The sequence below is a fragment of the Hypanus sabinus genome, chromosome 4, assembly GCF_030144855.1.
Source record: "Hypanus sabinus isolate sHypSab1 chromosome 4, sHypSab1.hap1, whole genome shotgun sequence".
NCBI lineage: Eukaryota > Metazoa > Chordata > Chondrichthyes > Myliobatiformes > Dasyatidae > Hypanus > Hypanus sabinus.
This window is the reverse complement of record NC_082709.1, coordinates 108,982,257-109,003,528: the sequence shown is the minus strand read 5'-3', so window position 1 is coordinate 109,003,528 and position 21,272 is coordinate 108,982,257. Positions and strand designations below refer to the sequence as shown.

General features: G+C 40.2%; 1 protein-coding gene across 2 annotated transcripts in view; it reads right to left on the bottom strand.

The window, feature by feature from the left end:
- Nucleotides 1-5,633: 5,633 nt before the first annotated feature.
- gtf2f2a (general transcription factor IIF, polypeptide 2a) overlaps nucleotides 5,634-21,272 on the bottom strand; it is a 139,942-nt gene continuing 124,303 nt past the window's right edge. For both annotated transcript variants that reach the window (XM_059967843.1, XM_059967844.1), the window contains one exon: nucleotides 5,634-5,964. In XM_059967843.1, the coding sequence (XP_059823826.1) occupies nucleotides 5,845-5,964 (120 nt within the window). In that variant the 3' untranslated portion in view covers nucleotides 5,634-5,844. The remainder of the gene's footprint in view (nucleotides 5,965-21,272) is intronic.

The window sequence follows — 21,272 nt, the reverse complement described above, 5'->3', positions numbered from 1 at the left end:
CAGTTCAGAAGCACAAATCCCAATTCACAGTTGCTGACTCTGAATTGCAGTGATTGAAGTCCAGAAAAGGTGTAATTGAATAGTAGCAACACAAATGCTGGAGGAACTCAGCAAACAGCATCTTTTTGTGTTGGTTGGATTTCCAGTATCGGCAGATTTCCTTATTTGTGATTTATTAGTTTTGTTAGCTGCCTGTAAAGTGTTACTGACTTACCTGTACACTGTTGTACCCTGTCCTTTCTTAGACTTCGTGCAAAACAAAGCACATGTTAAAATAATCATTTTTGGCTCATCAGGGGGTTGCTGAAGACTTGATTAGTATGACAGATGCTACTTAGGGTGTGGATTAATTCCTTATTACAACAGGAAGGATCCTATCTTTTTGCAGCACAATACTGGAGGAGCTCTGTGTTGGGCAACACCTGTGGAGGGAAATGAGCAGCAGCCATTTGGATCAAAACCTTTAAGTGGGGGGGGGGGGATCAGCTCTCATTCCATCCCCTCCCCCTTTCCAGTCTGTCCTAAAATCCTGAAAGACCATCTCTCCATGGATGCTGATTGTCCTGCTGAGCCCCTCCAGAATAATGTGCTATTCCAGATAGCCAACATCTGTAGTCTGGTGTTGTTGCAACTTGACAGATTTGTTATGGCTCCAATTGGGCCAGGTTTTCTACACCAGGAGTGATGATCTGGAAAAGCTGAGTGCTTGCACGGTCTCATTTTCATTCAGTGACTTGGTTGGCCACTTCAAATTTGACATTTTAAACTTGTAAAAATAAAGATTTTCTGCCAGGCTTGTTAACATCCCCACACCCAATGGGCCTGTGCTTCTCTAATCCTTGTATATCTTCTGATTTTTGAGAACTTTATATTTAAAAAATGGCGACACATCTTCACTTGTAAACTCGTACAGTTGCATGGTGGATTAGCTGCCTACATTTTTGCAACCAAGGTGTGAATTGAAACAGGATAGATCAAAAGAATATGGCCAGAACATTTCCCTGATGATGCCTACTATACGAGGGGTGATCAATAAGTTCGTGGCCTAAGGTTAGGAGTCAATTTTAGAAAACTTAGCACATTTGTTTTTAAACATCATCCCCTCCTACATAGTTAGTTCAGTGGTCGTGGAGCATGTGGATCTTGGACCTCTATAAAGTGTCCACAGCAGGGGTGATTGATAGGTTCGTGACTTATGGTAGAAGGAGATGAGTTATACAGGTCTTGTTACATGCACGTGCAGATCATATCCTAAAGGGATTATGTACAAAGTTTGAAGTAAACTCATCGGGGTGATTGATAAGTTCATGGCCTGAGGTAGAAGGGGATGAGTTATTAACTTCAAACTTTATGTATAATCAAAGTTGACCTGCATATACATGTAACAGGAGCTGTGAAACTCATCTCCTACCTTATGCCACAGACTTAACAATCACCCATCTGGACACTTTCTGGAGGTCCAAGATCCATATGCTTAATGACCGATGGACTAAGTGTAAATGTAGGAGACTGTAGAAAAATAAATGTGCTAGGTTTTCTAAAATTGACACCTACCTTAGGCCACAGACTTATCAATCACCCCTGGATCTGATTCTCAGATAGGCAATGTGGTTTTATGCTCAATCTATGCAGGTCTCATTTATTGCTCTTCTTCCTTGTCCTTGAGTTGGTGGTGAGCAATGATCTTGAACTGTGTAGTCTGTTGTAGACAGTAGGTGCAGAAGTAGACCACCTTCACTGCCTGCTGCACTTGCTCATTCACCTTCAGTGACTGATGAACAAGGACTCTTAGATCTCTTTGTATTTCTCCCTTGCCTAACTACACCATTCAGATAATAATCTACCTTCCTGTTCTTACTCCCAATGTGGATAACCTCACACTTATTCACATTAAACGTCATCTGCCAAGTATCTGCCCACTCACCCAGCCTATCCAAGTCACCCTGAATTCTAACATCCTCATCACATGTCACACTGCCACCCAGCTTAGTATCATCAGCAAATTTGCTGATGTTATTTTTTATGCCTTCATCCAAATTGTTAACATAAATGGTAAACAGCTGTGGTCCCAATACTGAGCCCTGTGGCACCCTACTAGTCACCACCTGCCATTCTGAGAAACACACATTCACCGCTACCCTTTGCTTGCTATCCACCAACCAGTTTTCTATCCACGTCAATGTCTCTCTCCCCCCCCCCCCCCCCAATGCCATGAGCTTTGATTTTACCCACCAATCTCCTATGTGGGACCTTATCAAATGCCTTCTGAAAATCGAGGTACACTACATCCACTGGATCTCCCCGTCTAACTTCCTGGTTGCATCCTCAAAAAACTCCCAACAGATTAGTCGAGCATGATTTACCCTTGGTAAATCCATGCTGGCTTGGCCCAATCCTATCACTGCTATCCAGATCAGCCACTATTTCATCCTTAATAATGGACTCTAGCATCTTCCCTACCACCAATGTCAGGCTGACAGGTCGATAGTTGTTTTCTCCCTCCTTTCTTTAAAAAGTGGGATAACATTAGCCATTCTCCAATCCTCAGGAACTGATCCTGAATCTAAGGAACATTGGAAAATGATTACCAATGCATTTGCAATTTCCAGAGGCACCTCTTTTAGTACCCTAGGATGCAGACCATCTGGACCTGGGGATTTGTCAGCCTTCAGTCCCATCAGTCTACTCATCACTATTTCCTTCCTAATGTCAATCTGTTCCATCTCCTCTTGCCCTATGTCCATGGCCCATCCATACATCTGAGATTGCTTGTGTCTTCCTTAGTGAAGACAGATCTAAAGTACTTATTAAATTCTTCTGCCATTTCTGTTTCCCATAACAATTCACCCAATTCATTCTTCAAGGGCCCAACATTGCTCTCAACTATCTTCTTTCTCTTCACATACCAAAAAAAAAGCTTTTGCTATCCTCCTTTATATTCCTGGCTAGCTTGCATTCGTACCTCGTTTTTTCTCCCTGTATTGCCTTTTTAGTTAAGTTCTGTGTTCCTTAAAAACTTCCCAATCACCTTAGCTCTGTCAAACTTCCTTTTTTTTAATGCTATGAAATCTCTGACTTCCTTTGTCAACCACTGTGGCCCTCTTCCCCCCCCCCATTTGAATCCTTCCTTCTCCGGGGGATGAACTGATTTTGCACCTTGTGCATTATTCCCAAGAATACCTGCCATTGCTGTTCCACTGTCTTTTCTGCTAGGATATCTGGTCAACTTTGGCCAGCTCCTCCCTCATGGCTCCATAGTTTCCCCTGTTCAACTGCAACACTGACACCTCTGAGCTGCCCTTATCCTTCTCAAATTGCAGATTAAAAACTTATACTATGATCACTGGCTCCTTTACTGCAAGATTGCTTATCAAATCCTGTTCATTACATAACACTAAATCCAGAATAGCCTTGTCCCTAGTCGGCGCTCGTACAAGCTGTTCCAAGAATGCATCCTGTAGGCACTCTACAAACTCCCTGTCCTGGGGTCCAGCACCAACCTGATTCTCCCAGTTCACCTGCATGTTGAAATCCCCCATAACTACTGCGACATTGCCTTTGCCACGTGCCAATGTTAACTCCCTATTCAACTTGCACCCAATATCCATGCTACTGTTTGGTGCCCTGTAGACAACACCCATTTGGGTCCTTTTGCCCTTACTGTTCCTCAGTTCTATCCACACAGACTCTATTTCTCCTGACCCTATGTCCCCCCTTGCAAAGGACTGAATCTCATTCCTCACCAACAGGGCCACCCCACCCCCTCTGCCCACATTTCTGTACCTACAATAGCACGTATACCCTTGTACATTCATTTCCCAGGTCTGATCTCCCTGCAGCCATGTCTCCGTTATCCCAATAACATCATAGTTACCTATTCGCACCTGAGCTCCGAGCTCATCCACCTTATTTCTGACACCGTGCATTCAGATATAGAATTTTTAACCCATTTCTCCCCTCTCTCTGAATTGCTGCCTATTGTGCTTAACCCAGCTCCCTGAACTCCCATCGGGCTATACGCCCCTAGATTTTTGTTGTCCTTCCTAAATTTACTTATTTTTTCAACACATTTAACTCCATGTTCCGTCAGACCATCCCTCTGTATGTGTCCTCCTTATCACTTGTTCCGCCTCACCTTTCTCTACTACACACTTAATATTCCAGAACCGTGTAGTCCCCACCTGTATTCTTCCTCTCGCTATCCTCTCTCACATTCTGGATCCCTGACCCCTGCAAATTTAGTTTAACCCCCCCCCCCCCCCCCAAGAAGCACTAGCAAACTTCCCTGCAAGAATGTTAGTACTGCTCCAGTTCAGGTGTAAATTGTCCCTTCGGAACAGATCCCACCTTCCCTGGAACAAAGCCCAATTATCTACAAACCTGAAGCCCTCCATCCTGCACCATCTCAGCCACGTATTAATCTGTATAATCTTTCTGTTCCTTGCCTCACTTGCACGTGGCACAGGTAGCAATCCTGAGATTGTTCTGGTGTTGGTGCTTCTGTTGTTGGGAGGGATCTCCCAAGATCTAAAATGGTATCCAAGAATGCAATGTTTTAAGATAAGGCAAGCTGTGCAAAGCCTGCATCCTAGTTCCACAACTGGGTGAAGAGAAGAAAGTACCTAAACCAAAGGGATTGTGCAAGTAAAATTAATCAGTAAATGGGTGAAGATTGCTGCAGTCACTTGCAAAATAGGAGCCCATCTGAGATGCAAAAATCCCATTACTCGTTCAAATTTTAAAAAGTAAAGGTAAAAGCCTATGTCATTGTCCTGTAACTGGTGGCTGATTGAACATGTGGAGCTTAGTAGACTTGGTAGGAGTCAGAGATAGAGCAAATGCTCACTGAGATTGTCTCAGATGGAAGGATTCATTACACAGTTGCTCTGATGTTGAAAATCTTTAGTTTTAAATTGGTGCCTGAAAAATAATTGCACCTATTGCTTATTGACTAAGTCATTAAAGATAATTGATCAGTTAGCAGATTTCAATCTTGGTTCAGAAATGACACCATCTCCCTACAGTTTTGAGTGTAACCATTAGGTTTGGATTCAACCACTGATTTAAGATCTTCATTTATATTCTGCCTTTTGAGCATTTAGTCATAATACACAACAGAGTATTCTTCACACCCAATAATATAGCAAATCATATCTGTTCAAAATCTAAATAGCACACAGTAGCCCTTATTTTGGTATCTAAGTTAAATATATACTGTATTGTCATTTATTAAATGCCTCCAAAGGCATTTGGACCTTTTCCCAGGGGAGAGTTCTGACCCATTGTCTTTTCTGAGGGCTTTATTCATGTGTAAATAATTTACTTCTATATAAATAACTGCAAAATTCTTTCATGTCCTGCCTTTTGACATGTTCTTGAAGGTCCTGAATCCCCTCACTGCAAATTATGGTTTTGCCCAGTTTCATGAACAGATGTTATTTTTCAAGAAGCATTCTTACACCGTTAACTATTTTTACAACTGCAGTTACTGAAAACTAGCATGAATTATTTCATGCTTTAAGTAGGCTGTTTGGCTTGAGCAATGGAAAAGGACTCATAGTAATGTTTACCATTTCATGTAAAGTATATGACCAGCTGATAATTTGTAACAAGGATACTATAACCTCCAGGAACATCTTCAACACAGTACTTTATTGACTTTACAAATGTAGCCCCACAAAGATACAAAGCTTTCTCAATTCAAATAAGAACATATTGATGCCTTCAGCTTTAAAAAAAAAAGTCCTTTGCAAAAGTAAATAAATCTCTACAGTTCAGCTCTAATGACTGAAGCTAAAACTGCATCTCATTTGCTGGAGTTATATTTCTTAGCCAAAGTACCCTCTATTCACTTTTGTCTTCATTCTGGTAATGGCGATACTCTGGTTTTAGTTCCCATGTGTTTTTGTGTGTTCCTTTTACATTGTAAATACCAATATCTCTCAAAATTTCCTTTAGGTAGGTCTGTGGAGAAGGAAGGAAACAAAAAATAAACTTCTACACCAACATTAATCAGTTAATTGCTTTAATGACTAATCTGACATCAGAATCAGGTTTATTATCAGTGACAAACAGCAAGTCATGAAAGGTTTTTTCCTGGCAGCAGTACAGTGCACTATAATATGTACTATACATTACAATAAATACATTTTTAAAAAGTAAATAAGTAATGCAAAGAGCAAAAAGAGCTGAGGTTCATGAGTTGTTTGTCCATGTAGACATCTCATGATGAAGCTGTTCCTAAAATATTGAGCATGTCTTCTGCAAGTAGTAATCAGAAGGCGGCATATCCTGGGTAGTAGATGCCATCTTTTTTGAGGCATTGACATTTGAAGATGTCTTCGATGGGGGGTGGGGGGAACCTCGTGGCCATGATGAAACAGACTGAATTTACAACCTTCTGCGGATATTTCTAATCCCGCACAGTTGTTCCTCCATACCAAATGGTGATGGAACCAGTTAAATTCTCACCACTGTACAGCTGTAGAAATTTGTTAGTCTTTGGTGACATACCAAATCTCATGAATTATAGCCACTGATGTGCCTGTTTGCATAATATATTGGGCCCAGGATAAATTTTCAGAGGTGTTGACATACAGGAATTGGAAACTGCACACTCTTTCCACTGCTGAACCCTTGATAAGGATTGGCATAGGTTCCCTCAACTGCTCCCTGATGTCTACAATTAATGGTCACATACCTCTAAACTATCTAGGTAGCTGGTAAAACAAGGTTTAGTTTTGAGAAGCAATACTCATTTATCTACATTTAGAAGCTTGGGAGTATTGAGTTGAGAGAAACTCAAGTAGTGTAGGAATATTAATGTGGAGTGAAAGTCCCACATTTCCTGTTACAGCATCAGCTTGCAGTTGAATGACATGATTCAGAACCCTCTGTGACTGGTCACACCTTTGCACTTCACCAAGCACTGTAGAACAATGCAGACTTAGGAGACTTACGTCACCAATTATAAATTATAGCCTGTGATGAAACAAACTGAACGCAGTCAACTCCCTGTTTCTGGCTCAGTGCAAGTAACTGGGACAGGCTTTGATCTTTGCCAGTGGCAATGTGAGTAACAGGTTACTGAAATGCATGAACACACAGTGACTGTCAGTTCCCAGCAGTCAGTTCTCTATGCCTATCTACACCTTCCCTCAACTGTTTTCTCACATAGAAACTCCAAGTAAAAACTAATCTCAACTTCATTATCATTTCTTTGTCACAGAAACTAATCTGCAGTCTACAAGCAGGAATTTGGCTGCCAGACATATTCACTACCAACTCATTAATCATAATCCTTAAAATGGAAAGCTTTCTTCAGAAGATACTGATTTTGAGATTGATAGCTCCCCAGGCTATTTAGTGATAGGGAACCTTGCACCTTTCAGCTTTATTCTAAATTTTAAAAAGTCCTCTCAAATGTAATATTTATGGTAACTTAAATGAATGGGACTATGGTGACAGATTGATACCATTTAATCTCTTCTACTCTCCACCTTAAATCTCCTGGAGATTCATAATAAATTTACTTTGAACTTTGACCAAAGTACATTCTGTATACATCACCGTTCACTTTCACTTTTTTTGCGGGCATTTGCAATGAACACAAGGAGACTGTAGAATCAATGAAAATCCATTCACAAGATGGATAAGCAACCAACGTGTAGAAGATTGCAGAAAATAATTGAGTATGACAATAAGGCCTTGAAAGTGAGTTCATTGGTTGTGGGGATGGTTAAGTGTGGGAGCAAGTGTAGATAAATGTAGTTATCCCTTTTGATTCAAGAGCCTGATGGTTCAGGGGTAATAAATATTCTTGAACTTGGAGGTGAGTTGGGATTCGCCATTTTGCAGCGCATGGAGTAAGTCGCATTCTTAGTGGCTCCCTTTTTATCCCACTGACAGATCCCTTTTAGCTTTGATGATTTGCTACTTCGACTGAAGGATTTACGATTTAATTACAATGGCCGTAAAAAGTTGTTCTGGTATTGAACTGAGAAGCGGCAAGACTTTTCCTGAAACGGAGCAAACAGAACAAACCAAGAATGCAGAGGAACCTGTTACTTTAGCAGGAATATTTTCTTCAATACAAGACATGAAGTTGGAATTCGGGTTGCTTAACACTAAGATTGTTAAGCTGATGGGCTCCAACGGGAAGCTTGAAAAAGCTATCTCTACGGTTCAAGATTCTCTGAAAAATCCGGACTTTCAGCTTCAAACACTTCAGCAGACTATAACCCAAATTGAGAATGAACATGATCTATTCAAGCAAACTATTAAACATCAAGGAATGAAGATATCTTCGATGGAAAAGAAAATCAATGAAATTACCTCGGAACTACCTAAAACGAAGAAAAAAATGGTTGATTTAGGTAACAGAGGGCGTTGGAGGAATTTGCGTATTCTGGGACTGCCTGAAAATACTGAAGCTGGCGATCTGTTAAAAGTTCTTCTCAGATATGCTGTACTCCCTTTTTAGTGAGACCCTAGAAGCTAGCCCTTTATTTGATAGAGTCCACAGAATTCCATTTTCTCAGCATTCATCTGAATTACATCCTCGACCAATTGTACTTTGCATTATTATACAACTAAAGAAGCCATACTTCAAGAAGCCAGAAAAAAGTGAAAGATAATCTTTAAATCGGCAGAAATTCTTATAGTTGAAGATTATCCCTGAGATCTTTGCCGAAAGAAGGAAATACCGAGAAGTCATGAGTGAAATGTATAAATTAGATTTAGACCCCTCCCTTTGCTACCCAGCAAAGCTGATAATCTTCCCTGAAAAGTCTCAGTCACTTAGAATCCACTCTCCCCAGGAGGGATGGGAGTACATTAAAAATCTTAAAGTTCAACCTGCTGAATAAAATCTTAAAGTTAACCCAATTATTCAATAGGTAATTCTGAAGAAGTTTGTTGTATGAGATGTTTATAGACCTTCTGAGTTAAGTTTATTCTATACTTTTTTAGTCTCTGGTATGGGACATGGCTGATTAAACTTTTTTTTAACCTATTAATAATCAGTATATACATAACAGTTTTGTAGGGAACTTTTATAATATTATACTCTAATGGTCCACACAGGACCTGTCGTGTATTAATCTTTTTATTTCTTTTATTTGTTTCAATACTAATATAGTTTATAGTTTTAGGTTTGTTATATATATACTCATTTATTTTTTTTAAGAGAAAGAACTTTGTAATATTATTTGCTCGGATTAATTCTTTTTTGAATATGTGATTAAGATACTTTTCATCACGATGAAGCAGGTTTATCACGATTGTTCAGCAGTTCCACGATGGCATGATGGTGAAAGTTTTGGACGAGTCAGAAGCCTTCCCAGTGACGAACGATTTGAAGCAAGGATGCATTCTCGCCCCTACACTCTTTAGCATGGTCTTCTCTGCTAAGCTGAATGATGCCTTCTGCGATTGTCAGGATGGTATACACGTCAGATACAGGACTGGTGGTGGGCTATTCAACCTCTGGCGTCTACAGGCTGTTACAATGGTAAAGGAGACCATCGTCAGAGATCTCTTATTCGCTGATGATTGCGCCCTCAACGCCAGCACAGAGCAGAAGATGCAGCGAGAAATGGACTGCCTCTCAAGAGCCTGTGACTATTTTGAACTTACAATCAGCACCAAAAAGACCTAAGTTATGTACCAGTCCGCACTCGGAAAGCCCTACCAGGAACCACGCATCACAGTAAAGGGGCAGAAGCTACTGGCAGTCAACAGCTTTACCTATCTGGGCAGTACTCTATCACGAGCAGTGAACATAGATACAGAGGTCAACAACAGAATTGTCAAAGCCAGTGCTGCCTTTGGGAGACTCCGTGAGAATGTACGGGAGCGGAGAGGACTCAGCCTTACCACCAAGCTGAAGGTCTACCGAGCGTTGTGAGGGTTCTCGCAACCCTCCTCTATGCCAGCGAGACCTGGACTGTCTACAGCAGACATGCTAAAGAGCTCAACCACTTCCACTTGAGCTGCCTCCGCAGACTTCTCCACGTACGATGGCAGGACAAAGTCCCAGACACGGAGGTCCTGGAGCGGGCTAGCACCCACAGCGTCTACACCCTCCTACAGAAAGCCCAAGCCAGATGGGCTGGCCATGTCGTCAGGATGTCTAACAGTCAACTACCAAAACAGCTGCTGTATGGAGAGCTGAGCCAGGGCAAGCGCTCAGTTGGAGGGCAGAAGAAATGTTTCAAAGATTGCCTCAAAGTGTCCCTCAAAGACCTCAACATCAATCCCAGTAGCTGGGAATCGCTTGCTCTGGACTGCTCAACCTGGTGGAGCAGGACCACTAAAGGATCATATGCAGCAGAAATCAGACTCACCGCAGAGGCTCAGAGGAAACGCGCCGTGCACAAGGCTCGAGCTACTTCCACTTCCACTGCAGATCTTACCCTCATGTGTCCCACATATGGGCGAGCTTTCAGGGCCCAGATTGGCCTCACCAGTCACCTCCGGACCCACAGTCACAAACCCTCCACCTGACTGAAGTTGTTGTTGTCTTCAACTCTGAAGGACGAACAACAACCACAAAGATGCTTTAGCTGATGTTAAGATGTCTGTTGCCGATTATGTTTTTATTACTGTTTGACATAACATTGTAGTAGTTGAATTCTGCTTGTGCCTTTTATTATGGCTATTTTGCATGGGATTTTTGCTTCAACTTAATGTACATAGCTGCAAAATGGAGAATAGAGTCAAGGGTTATTAGTTTAGCATGGCACCAGCCTATTGGTCACTGGATTTCTCACCTTTTGGGAGGGGGGAGGGGGCTATTAGAGTAGGTTTTTTTTCTTGATTGGGCAGTTCTTCTGATGGATTTTTTTTCTCGTAAAATACGTCACTCCTTCTGGTTGTATCTGTGCCTTTTGGTTTAATCTGTGCATGCGTAACATTTCTTTTATATAATATTAAATCCAATTTTAAACATGGATGTTAATAAAATTAATATAATATCTTGGAATTGGAATGGTGTGAATCACCCCATTAAGCGTAAAAAGATTTTTAAGAAATTAAAAACACAACGCAGATATTACTTTTGCGCAAGAAAATCATATACGGAAACAGGATGAGGACAGATTTTTCCAATTTTGGAAAGGACCTTTGTACCATTCGCTGTCGAATAATAAAATAAGAGGCGTATCTATCTTTCTTAGCCCCACAATCCCTTTTGTACACTTTAATACTATTACTGATTCGATTGGAAGATACTTAATTGTTACTGGTTTATTATGCGAGCAAAAGGTAGCTCTGGTGTGTGTATACGCACCTAAAGTAGATAATCCTGATTTTTTTTGAGAAACTTTTTTCTGAGTTACTGAATTTGAATGAATATAAGTTGATCATGGGTGGTGACTTTAATTGTTTAAATCCGGCAATTGGCAGGTCATCAACCAATCTGTTGCTTCCTAATAAAGCGGCGGCCTGTATTAATTCTTTTTTATTAGAATATGGCCTGCTGTGGAGATATAAACACCCCAATGATAAAGATTTCTCTTTTTTCTTACACTTTCATCATAAGTACTCTTGAATTGATTACTCTCTTTTAGACACACGTTTGCTCTACTCTGTTGATGAGTGTGATTATGACATCATTGCACTGTCAGATCACGTGCCTTTAAAGTTAACCCTGAAGCTTTCGGATAGCTTTTTTTAAAACTTTTTTTATTGCATTTTTAAATGGTTACAAAGTATGAAAAAACAATGTATATAACCCTTACCCCCTCCCCTTAACCCCTCCCCCCTAACTGCCCTATAGAAAAAAAAGAAAGAAAGAAAGAAAGAAAGAAAGAAAGAAAGAATGCCTGGTTGTTGGAAGATCTCCACATGCTCCATGGAATTCGTAATAACTTTAATATGTATATTTATTTCTTTCCCCTAATAACCAATTGTTTTCATCTTCAGAGCATCTATATATTTAATCCTGTCTTTTGTAAATAAGGGCTCCAAATTTTCAGAAATGTTTCATATTTATCTCTTAAATTATAAGTAATTTTTTCTAATGGAATACAACCATAGATTTCTTTCTTCCAAGAATCTATACTTAAATGTGTATCCGATTTCCAAGTAACTGCAATAGCTTTTTTGGCTACTGCCAGTGCAATTTTTATAAATTCTTTCTGATACTTATTTAGTTTGAGTTTCGGTTTTATCCCTTCAATATCACCTAGTAAAAATAATATTGGATTATGAGGAAATTGTGTTCCTGTAATTTGTTCCAGTAAAAGTCTTAAATTTGTCCAAAAAGGTTGAATTTTAGAGCAAGACCATGTCGAATGTAAAAAAGTACCAGTTTCCTGGTTACATCGGAAACACTGATCCGATAAATTTGGATTTAATTTTTTTATTTTTTGTGGTGTAATATATAATTGATGTAGAAAATTATACTGCACTAATCTTAACCGAACATTTATTGTATTTGTCATACTATCAAGACATAGTCTTGACCAATTTGTTTCTTCAATTTTAATATTCAAATCACTTTCCCATTTTTGTCTTGACTTATGGACTCCTTGTTTAATTACCTGTCTTTGAATCACGTTATACATGCAAGATATAAATTTTTTGATATTTCCTTTTTGAATTAAAATTTCTATTTCATTAGATTTCGGCAATAACATTGTTTGACCTAATTTTTCTCTTAAATAAGCCCTTAATTGAAAGTAACAAAATAAAGTGTCGGATAGCTTTTTGAAAATGTCACAGTGGTGACTGAATCCTGTATTGTTACATGATCCAACTTTTGTTAGTTTGCAAATTTCTATATTTTTTGAATTTAACACAACTGAAGGAATGTCAAACCTGTTTATATGGGACATGTCAAAATCTTAGGGAACAGGTAATCTCATATTCAGCAGCTTTGTGGAAGAAAACTAAAGCGGAATTGTCAGTGCTTATTAATAAAATTAAACAGATAGATAAAGCGTATTCAGTTAAACCTACTGAAGACCTATATAAAGAAAGGGTCAAACTTCAATCACAGTATGATTTGCTTCTGACCTTTCCCATTGAACAGCAAATTTTTAAATCTAAAAGTTTATTTTATATACACGGGGAAAATCTGCTAAGCTTTTGGCGGGTCAGTTAAAGGCTGGGATGGTCAGAAGACAGATTTTAAAAATTCTTAGACCAGATAGAATTGAAACTTTAAATCCTTATGAAATTAATAAGCTATTTATGGATTTCTATTCTAATCTTTATAAATCAGAACTCTCTGATAATACTATTATTATGAATAGATTTTTTCAAAGGTTAAATATACCTCAAAATTCGACTCAAGATGTTGATATATTAGAAGCACCTATTAAACAAGAGGAGGTAGCCAAGGCTATATCCTCTATGCAATTAGGGAAAGCTCTGGGACCTGATGGTTATACGGTAGAATTTTACAAGACTTTTCATGAAATGCTTATACCACATCTTCATCAAACATTTACCGAATCTATATCCTCTGGGAACCTTCCAAAAACTTTTTATGAGGCATTAATTTAATTGATTCCTAAAAAAGGAAAAGACCCACTGGAATGTGTATCCTATAGACCTATTTCTTTATTGAATGTAGATTTTAAAATTCTCTCTAAGATTCTAGCAATAGACTTGAGAATATTTGGCCTAATGTTACCTCAAATGATCAAACAGGATTTATTAAAAATAGGTACTCACATTTTAATATTCAAAGACTGTTAAATATAATTTATTCCCCCTCAGTTAAAGAATCTGAATGTATTGTATCTCTGGATGCAGAGAAAGCCTTTGATAGGGTGGAGTAGCCTCATTTATTTCAGGTTTTGAAGAGGTTTAATTTTGGCCCGGGATTTATTTCCTGGATTAAATTGATTTACCATGCCCCGGTTGCTGCGATTATAACTAATAATCAAAAGTCTATATTTTAGATTATATAGAGGAACCCATCAGGATTGTCCTCTTAGTCCTTTATTACTTAATTTGGTTTTAGAACCACTTGCTATTGCTCTTAGGGATTCTAATTCTGTGCAGGGTATTAAGACGGGATAAATTACATAAGGTTTCATTACACGTGAATGATTTATTAGTTTATATTTCAGACCCTAGGAAATCTATTCCTTTTATGCTATCTATATTTACAGAATTTAGTATTTTCTCTGGATATAAACTTAATTTTCCTAAAAATGAATTATTTCCTATTAATAATTATTCTGATTATTATGATCAAATACCTTTTAATATTGCTAAAATCCATTTCACCTACCTTGGTATCAAAATTAATAAAAATTTTAAGGACCTATATAAGTATAATTTCTCCCCTCTAATTGAATATACTCAACAAGTGCTTTCTAAATGGTTGCTTATGTCAATGTCATTGATAGGTTGAAAAAATGCTATAAAAATGGTTATTTTACCAAAATTTTTATATATATTTCAAGCATCCATCTTTTGTTCCAAAAACATTTTTTGATAAAACAGATTCTATGATTTTGTCTTATGCTTGGAATAACAAAAGCTCTAGAGTGAATAAACTTTTATTGCAAAAATCAAAAAAGATGGGAGGACTGGTCTTACCAAACTTTAGATTTTATTATTGGACAATTAATATTCATTATATTACTTTTTGGATTTATGACATAGATAACCAGGATCGCCCATCATGGTTACATTTGGAGGAAAATTCGGTAACAGGGTGTTCTTTAGCTTCTTTATTAGGAGCTCCCCTTCCTTTTTCGTTCTCCAGAATAGGTAGACAACACTATCGTTAAACATACTTTAAAAATCTGGTTTCAGTTTCGTAGATTTTTTGAATTAAATAATTTTCTACTCTCTAGTAATATTTATTCTAATTTTTTTTTTAAACCAACTCTGGATAAGGCTTTTTTAACATGGAAAACTAAGGGAATAAAAACTTTTTTAGATTTGTTCTTACAGGATTGTTTAATGTCTTTTTTGCAGTTAATGGATAAATATGACATCTCTAATATACATTTTTTAGATAATTACAGGTTAGGAATTTTTTACGTGATTTTCTACCGAATTATCCCTTGGCCTACTCTTCAAATTTGGCTTATGCTATTTTTCAGCTTAAACCATTTCAAAAACGATTAATAGCTATCATTTATAAACAGTTAATGAATGCTCGCACGTTGCCTTATGATAGGGTTCAACGCACTTAGGAAATAGAACTTCAACATTCACTGTCAGATAATCAATGGAGTAAAATTTATTATTTAGTCAATAATTCATCTATCTGCGCACGCCATTCCTTAATTCAGTTTAAGATAGTACACAGGGCCCAGATGTCCAAAGATAAATTGGTGCATATTTTTCCTAATATAAGCCATATTTGTGACAGATGTAATGCAGAGGTGGCTACTCTAACTCATCTGTTTTAGTCCTGTGTAAGCTTAAATAATTTTTGGAGGGATGTGTTTAGAATATTATCTAAATTTATAGATGTGGATGTTCAACCCAATTCACTTACAGCAATTTTTGGGATTATTCCAGAGGAAGCAGGTTGTGTATTGTGTATATAACAGCATAACATTATACCTATCTGATTTTGACAACATATACTTTTTTTTTACTGCTGTTCATACGTGTTTTGTATTATCTGTTTGCTAAACTTCTCTGATTTGTATATTTTTTACTGGAAAATCAATAAAAAGATTGAAAAATGAAAATGGTGGTGAGTCCTGAGGCTCCTTACTGCCTTCCTGATGGCTGCAGTGAGAAGAGAGCACGACCTGGCTGGTGGTTGTGTTTAGTGATGGATGCTGCTTTCCTGCAACAGTTCTTGTAGATGAGCTCAATGGTGGGAGCTTTAACCATGATGGACTGAGCTGTATCCACTACTTTTTGTAGGCTTTCTGCTCAAGGACATCGGTATTCAATATGAGCCCATGATGCAACCAATCAGTATACTCCCCACCACACATCTATATAAGTTAATCAAAGGTTTGTGAAACTTCACAAACCTCAAAAAAGTACAGATGCTGCTGGATAGACCCAAGACAGGTAGACAATAGACAATAGGTGCAGAAGTAGATCATTCGGCCCCTCGAGTCTGCACCGCCATTCTGAGATCATGGCTGATCATTCACTATCAATACCCAGTCCCTGCCTTGTCCCCATATCCCTTGATTCCCCTATCCATCAGATATCTATCTAGCTCCTTCTTGAAAGCATCCAGAGAATTGCCCTCCACCGTCTTCCGAGGCAGTGCATTCCACACCTCCACAACTCTCTGGGAGAAGAAGTTTTTCCTGAATTCTGTTTTAAATAACTGACCTCTTATTCTCAATCCATGCCCTCTGGTACTGGACACTCCTAACATCTGGAACATATTTCCTGCCTCAATCCTATCAAATCCTTTAATTATCTTAAACGTTTCAATCAGATCCCCTCTCAATCTCCTCAATTCCAGTGTGTACAAGCCCAATCTCTCCAATCTCTCTGCGTAAGACAGCCCTGCCATCCCAGGAATCAACCTAATGAATCTACGCTGCACTTCCTCAATTGCCAGAATGTCCTTCCTTAAACCTGGAGACCAAAACTACACAATATTCCAGGTGTGGTCTCTACTGAAATAATAATGCTGAGGAATTTAAAGTTGCTGACCCTTACCACCTCTGATACCCTGCTGAGGACTGGCTCATAGACCTCTGACATCGTGAGAGAAGGTTGCTGTGGCACCACTCCACTAAATTTTCAATCTCCTCCATGCTGATTCATCACTACCTTTGATAAGGCCAACGACAAACAGTCCGCAAAGTTAAATATGGCATTAGAGTTGTGCTTCGCCTCACAGTCAAGAGTATGAGATAAAAACATGGAAAACCTACAGCACAATGCAGGCCCTTCAGCCCACAAAGCTGTGCTGAACATTTCCTTGCCTGAGAAACTACCTAAGGTTACCCACAGCCCTCTGCTTTTCTGAGCTCCATATACCTGTCCAGGTGACTCTTAGAAGACCCTATTGTATCCGCCTCCACGACCATCGCTGGCAGCCCATTCCACACACTCACCTCTCTGCATAAAAAACCTAATCCTGACATCTCCTCTGTACCTATTTCCAAGCACCTTAAAACTATGCCCTCTCGTGCCAGCCATTTCAGCCCTGGGGAAAAGCCTCTGACTATCAACACGATCAATCTCTCTCATCATCTTGTATACCTCTATCAGGTCACCTCTCATCCTCTGTCGCTCCAAGGAAAAAGGACTGAGTTCACTCAACCTATTCTCATAAGGCGTGCTCCCAATCCAGGCAACATCCTTGTAGTAACTCTTCTCTTCATCCTTTCCATGGTTTCCACATCAATCCTGTAGTGAGGCGACCAGAACTGTATGTCATCCCTACAATTGCCAAGGTCCTTTTCCATAGTGAACACTGAAGCAATGTACTCATTAAGTACCTCTGCCATCTCCTTACACACTTCCATACACACTTCTCCACTGCCACACTTGATTAGTCCTATTCTCTCACATACTTGTAGAGTGCCTTGGGGTTTTCCTTAATCCTGTCCGCCAAGGCCTTCTCATAGCTCCGACTGGCTCTCCCTCTTTCTTAAGCTCCTTCCTGCCAGCCTTATAATCTTCTAGATCTCTATCATAACCTAGCTTTTCTGAACCTTTCTTAAGCTCTTCTTTTCTTCTTGACTAGATTTACAACAGCCTTTGTACACCACGGTTCCTGTATCCTACTATCCTTTCCCTGTCTCACTGGAATGTACCTATGCAGAACTCCACGCAAATACCCCCTGAACATTTGCCACATTTAAACAAAGAACAATATAGCACAGTACAGGCCATTCGGCCGACAATGTTGTGATGACCCTTAAACCCTGCCGCCCATATAACCCTCCACCTTAAATTCCTCCATATATCTGTCTAGTAGTTTCTTAAATTTCACTAGTGTATCTGCCTCCACCACTGACTCATGCAGTGTATTCCATGCACCAACCACTCTCTGAATAAAAAACCTTCCTCTAATATCCCCCTTGAATTTCCCTCCCCTTACCTTAAAGCCATGTCCTCTTGTAATGAGCAGTGGTGCCCTGGGGAAGAGGCGCTGGCTGTCCACTCTATCTATTCCTCTTAATATCTTGTCTACCTCTATCATGTCTCCTCTCATCCTCCTTCTCTCCAGGGAGTAAAGCCCTAGCTCCCTTAATTTCTTCCGTACATTTCCCTGAGAACATCTGTTCCAATTTATGCTTCCAAGCTCCTGCCTGACAGCATCATATTTCCCCTTATTCACATTAAATACTTTCCTAACCTGTCTGTTCCTATCCTTCTCCAATGCTACAGTAAAGGAGATAGAATTGTGATCATTATCTCCAAAATGCTCTCCCACTGAGAGATGTCACCTGACCAGGTTCATTACCCAATACCAGATCAAGTACAGCCTCTCCTCTTGTAGGTTTATCTACATATTGTGTCAAGAAATGCTCTTGAACACACCTAACAAATTCCACCCCATCTAAACCCCTTGCTCTAGGGACATGCCAATCAATATTTGGGAAATTAATATCTTCCACCACAACAACCCTGTTGTTATTACACCTTTCCAGAATGTCTCCCTATCTGCTCCTCAATGTCCCTGTTGCTATTGGGGAGGTCTATAAAAAACACCCAGCAGTTATTAACCCCTTCCTGTTCCTAACCTCCACCCACAGAGACTCAGTAGACAATCCCTCCATGACTTCCTCCTTTTCTGCAGCTGTGACACTATCTCTGATCAACAGTGCCACGCCCCCACCTCTTTTGCCTCCCCCCTTGTCCTTTCCAAAATATCTAAAGCCTGGCACTCCAAGTAACCACTCCTGCCCCTGAGCCACCCAAGTCTCAGTAATGGCCACAACATCAAGTACTGATCTATGTTCTAAGCTCATCCGCTTTGTTCATAATACTCCTTGCATTAAAATAGACACATCTCAAACCATCAGTCTGAGTGCATTCCTTCTCTATCACCTGCTTATCCTCCCGCTTGCACTGTCTACAAGCTTTCTCAATTTTTGAGCCAACCACCTCATCCTCCATTCGTTCAGTTTGGTTCCCACCCCCCAACAATTCTAGTTTAAACTCTCCCCAGTAGCCTTAGCAAACCTCCCTGCCAGGATATTGGTCCTCCTGGATATTGGTTCAAGAGCAACCTGTCCTTTTTGTACAGGTCACACCTGCCCCAAAAGAGGCCCCAATGATCTAGAAATCTGAATCCTTGCCCTCTGCTCCAATCCCTCAGCCATGCATTTATTCTCCACTTCATTCTATTCCTATTCTCACTGTTGCCTGGCACAGGCAGTAATCCCGAGATTACTACCTTTTGTGGTCCTGCTTCTCAACTTCCTTCTTAACTCCCTGTAGTCTGTCTTCAGGACCTCTCTCCTTTTCCTGCCTATGTCGTTGGTACCAATATGTACCATGACCTCTGGCTGTTCTCCTTCCCACTTCAGACTATCGTGGATGCGATCAGAAACAACCAGACCCTGGCACCTGGGAGGCAAACTGCCATCTGAGTTTCTTCACTGCTTCTACAGAATCGCCTGTCTGACCCCCTAACTATAGAGTCCCCTATCACTACTGCCTTCCTCTTCCCTTCCCTACCTTTCTGAACCACAGGGCCAGACTCTGTGCCAGAGGCACCGCCATTGTCTCTTCTCCCAGGTAGGCTGTCCCCCCCCTAACAGTACTCCAACAGGAGTACTTATTGTTGAGGTGTATAGCCACCGGGGTACTCTCCAGTATCTGACTCCTGCTCATCCCTCTCCTGACTGTTACCCACTTACCTGTCTCCTCAGACCCCTGTGTGACTACCTGCCTATAGCTATAGCTCACTTTCCCTGACCAGGCGAAGGTCATCGAGCTGCATCTCCAGTTCCCTAACTCGGTTCCTCAGGAGCTGCAGCTCGATGCACCTCGTGCAGATGTGGCCATCCAGGAGGCTGGGAGTCTCCAGGACTTCCCACATCTGACACCGAGCACAGAACACTGGCCTCACTCACATTCTTCCTATCTGTATTCTACACAGTTAACCTACCTTGCCTCGACCCATTATCGCCGAAGCCCCATTCAGCCAAAGCCTTCCTACTCTGTCTCCTTCTACTCCTTCACCCACTCTATAAATCTGTCTCCCTTTAAACACTTCTCGCTGTTCTCACTGGCTGCCGTCCACGTGCTTGCACAGTTGTGCCCTGATCAAAGATGAGCAGGGCAGGGGGCTAAGCACACAGCATTGTGGCGCTCCTGTGCTGATGGAGATGACTGGGGTCAACAACTGAGGAAACCAAGGATCCAGTTGCACAAGGAGGTATTGAAACCTAGGGGTCTTAGAGGTTATTGATTAGTTTTGAGGAGATGATAATATTGAATACTGTGCTGTAGTCAATGAAGAGCATCCTGATGTACGCATCTTCATTGTCTAGATGTTCCAGGGTTGAGTGAAGAGCCAATGAAATGGCATCTGCTGTTGACCTGTTGGGACTGCAGACAAATTGGAGTGGATTCAAGTCACTTCTCAGGCAGGAATTGATATGTTACATCACCAACTTCACAAAGCAGTTCATCACAGTGGCTCTTCATCTCCCCAACCACTGAGGTCAGGCTAACTGGTCTATAATTTCCTTTAGGCCGCCTTCTTCCTTTCTTAAAGAGTGGAGTGGCATTTGCAATTTTCCAGTCCTCTGGCACCATGCCAGAGTCTAATGATTTTTGAAAGATTATTTCTAATGCTACCACAATCTCTGCCGCTACCTCTTTCAGTACCCTAGGGTGCAGTTCATCTGGCCTGGGTGACGTACCCTTAGGAATTTCAGCTTTTTGAGCACCTTCTCCCTTGTAATAGTAACTGCACTCACTTCTCTTCCCTCACACACTACAACATCAGGCATTCTGTTAGTGTCCTGCACAGTGAAGACTGATGCAAAATACTCATTTAGATCATCAGCCATCTCCTTGAACCCTGTAATTACTTTTCCTGCCTCATTTCCTAGCAGTCCTATATCTACTCTCATTTCTCTTTTATTTTTGATATACTTGAAAAAACTTTTATGACCCCCTAGAGGGCTCAATGACAAACTGCTCTAAAAAGCTATCTCTTAGACATTCAACAAACTCACCCTCTTGAGATCCATTACTAACATGATTTTCCCAATTGGCCTGCATGTTGAAATTTCCCATGACTACCATAACATTTCCCTTTTAACTTGCCTTTTCTATTTCCTGTTGCAACCTGTGGTCCATCTCCCAGCCACTATCGGGAGGCTTGTATATAACTGTCATCAATG